Here is a 333-nt window from a genome sequence, read left to right as displayed (position 1 = left end):
AGGTGAATTGGAAAAGAGAGGTGGATAGAGAAAGGAGAGAGAGAGAAGAGAGAGAGAGAGAGAGAGAGAAGAGAGAGGAGAGAGAGAGAGAGAGAGGAGAGAGAGAGAGAGAGAGAGAGAGAGAGAGAGAGAGAGAGAGAGAGAGAGAGAGAGAGAGAGAGAGAGAGAGAGAGAGAGAGAGGAGAGAGAGAGAGAGAGAGAGAGAGAGAGAGCATAGGTGTGAGACACAGCAAGACTAACGGGTGGGGGCTGGGAGGTTATAAAATGAGATGGCATGAGATCGAGGGGGAGTAAGAAGAAGCATTGGAGCTCAGACACACAAACACGCACACA

General features: G+C 49.5%; 1 protein-coding gene across 1 annotated transcript in view; it reads right to left on the bottom strand.

Annotated features, from left to right (window-relative positions):
* Positions 1-235: 235 nt before the first annotated feature.
* afap1l1a (actin filament associated protein 1-like 1a) overlaps positions 236-333 on the bottom strand; it is a 6151-nt gene continuing 6053 nt past the window's right edge. The window contains exon 8 of the mRNA XM_067248194.1: positions 236-249. Coding sequence (XP_067104295.1) covers positions 236-249 — 14 coding nt within the window. The remainder of the gene's footprint in view (positions 250-333) is intronic.

Source organism: Osmerus mordax, chromosome 12 (assembly GCF_038355195.1).
Source record: "Osmerus mordax isolate fOsmMor3 chromosome 12, fOsmMor3.pri, whole genome shotgun sequence".
Lineage (NCBI taxonomy): Eukaryota > Metazoa > Chordata > Actinopteri > Osmeriformes > Osmeridae > Osmerus > Osmerus mordax.
This window is presented reverse-complemented; position numbering and strand designations above follow the sequence as displayed.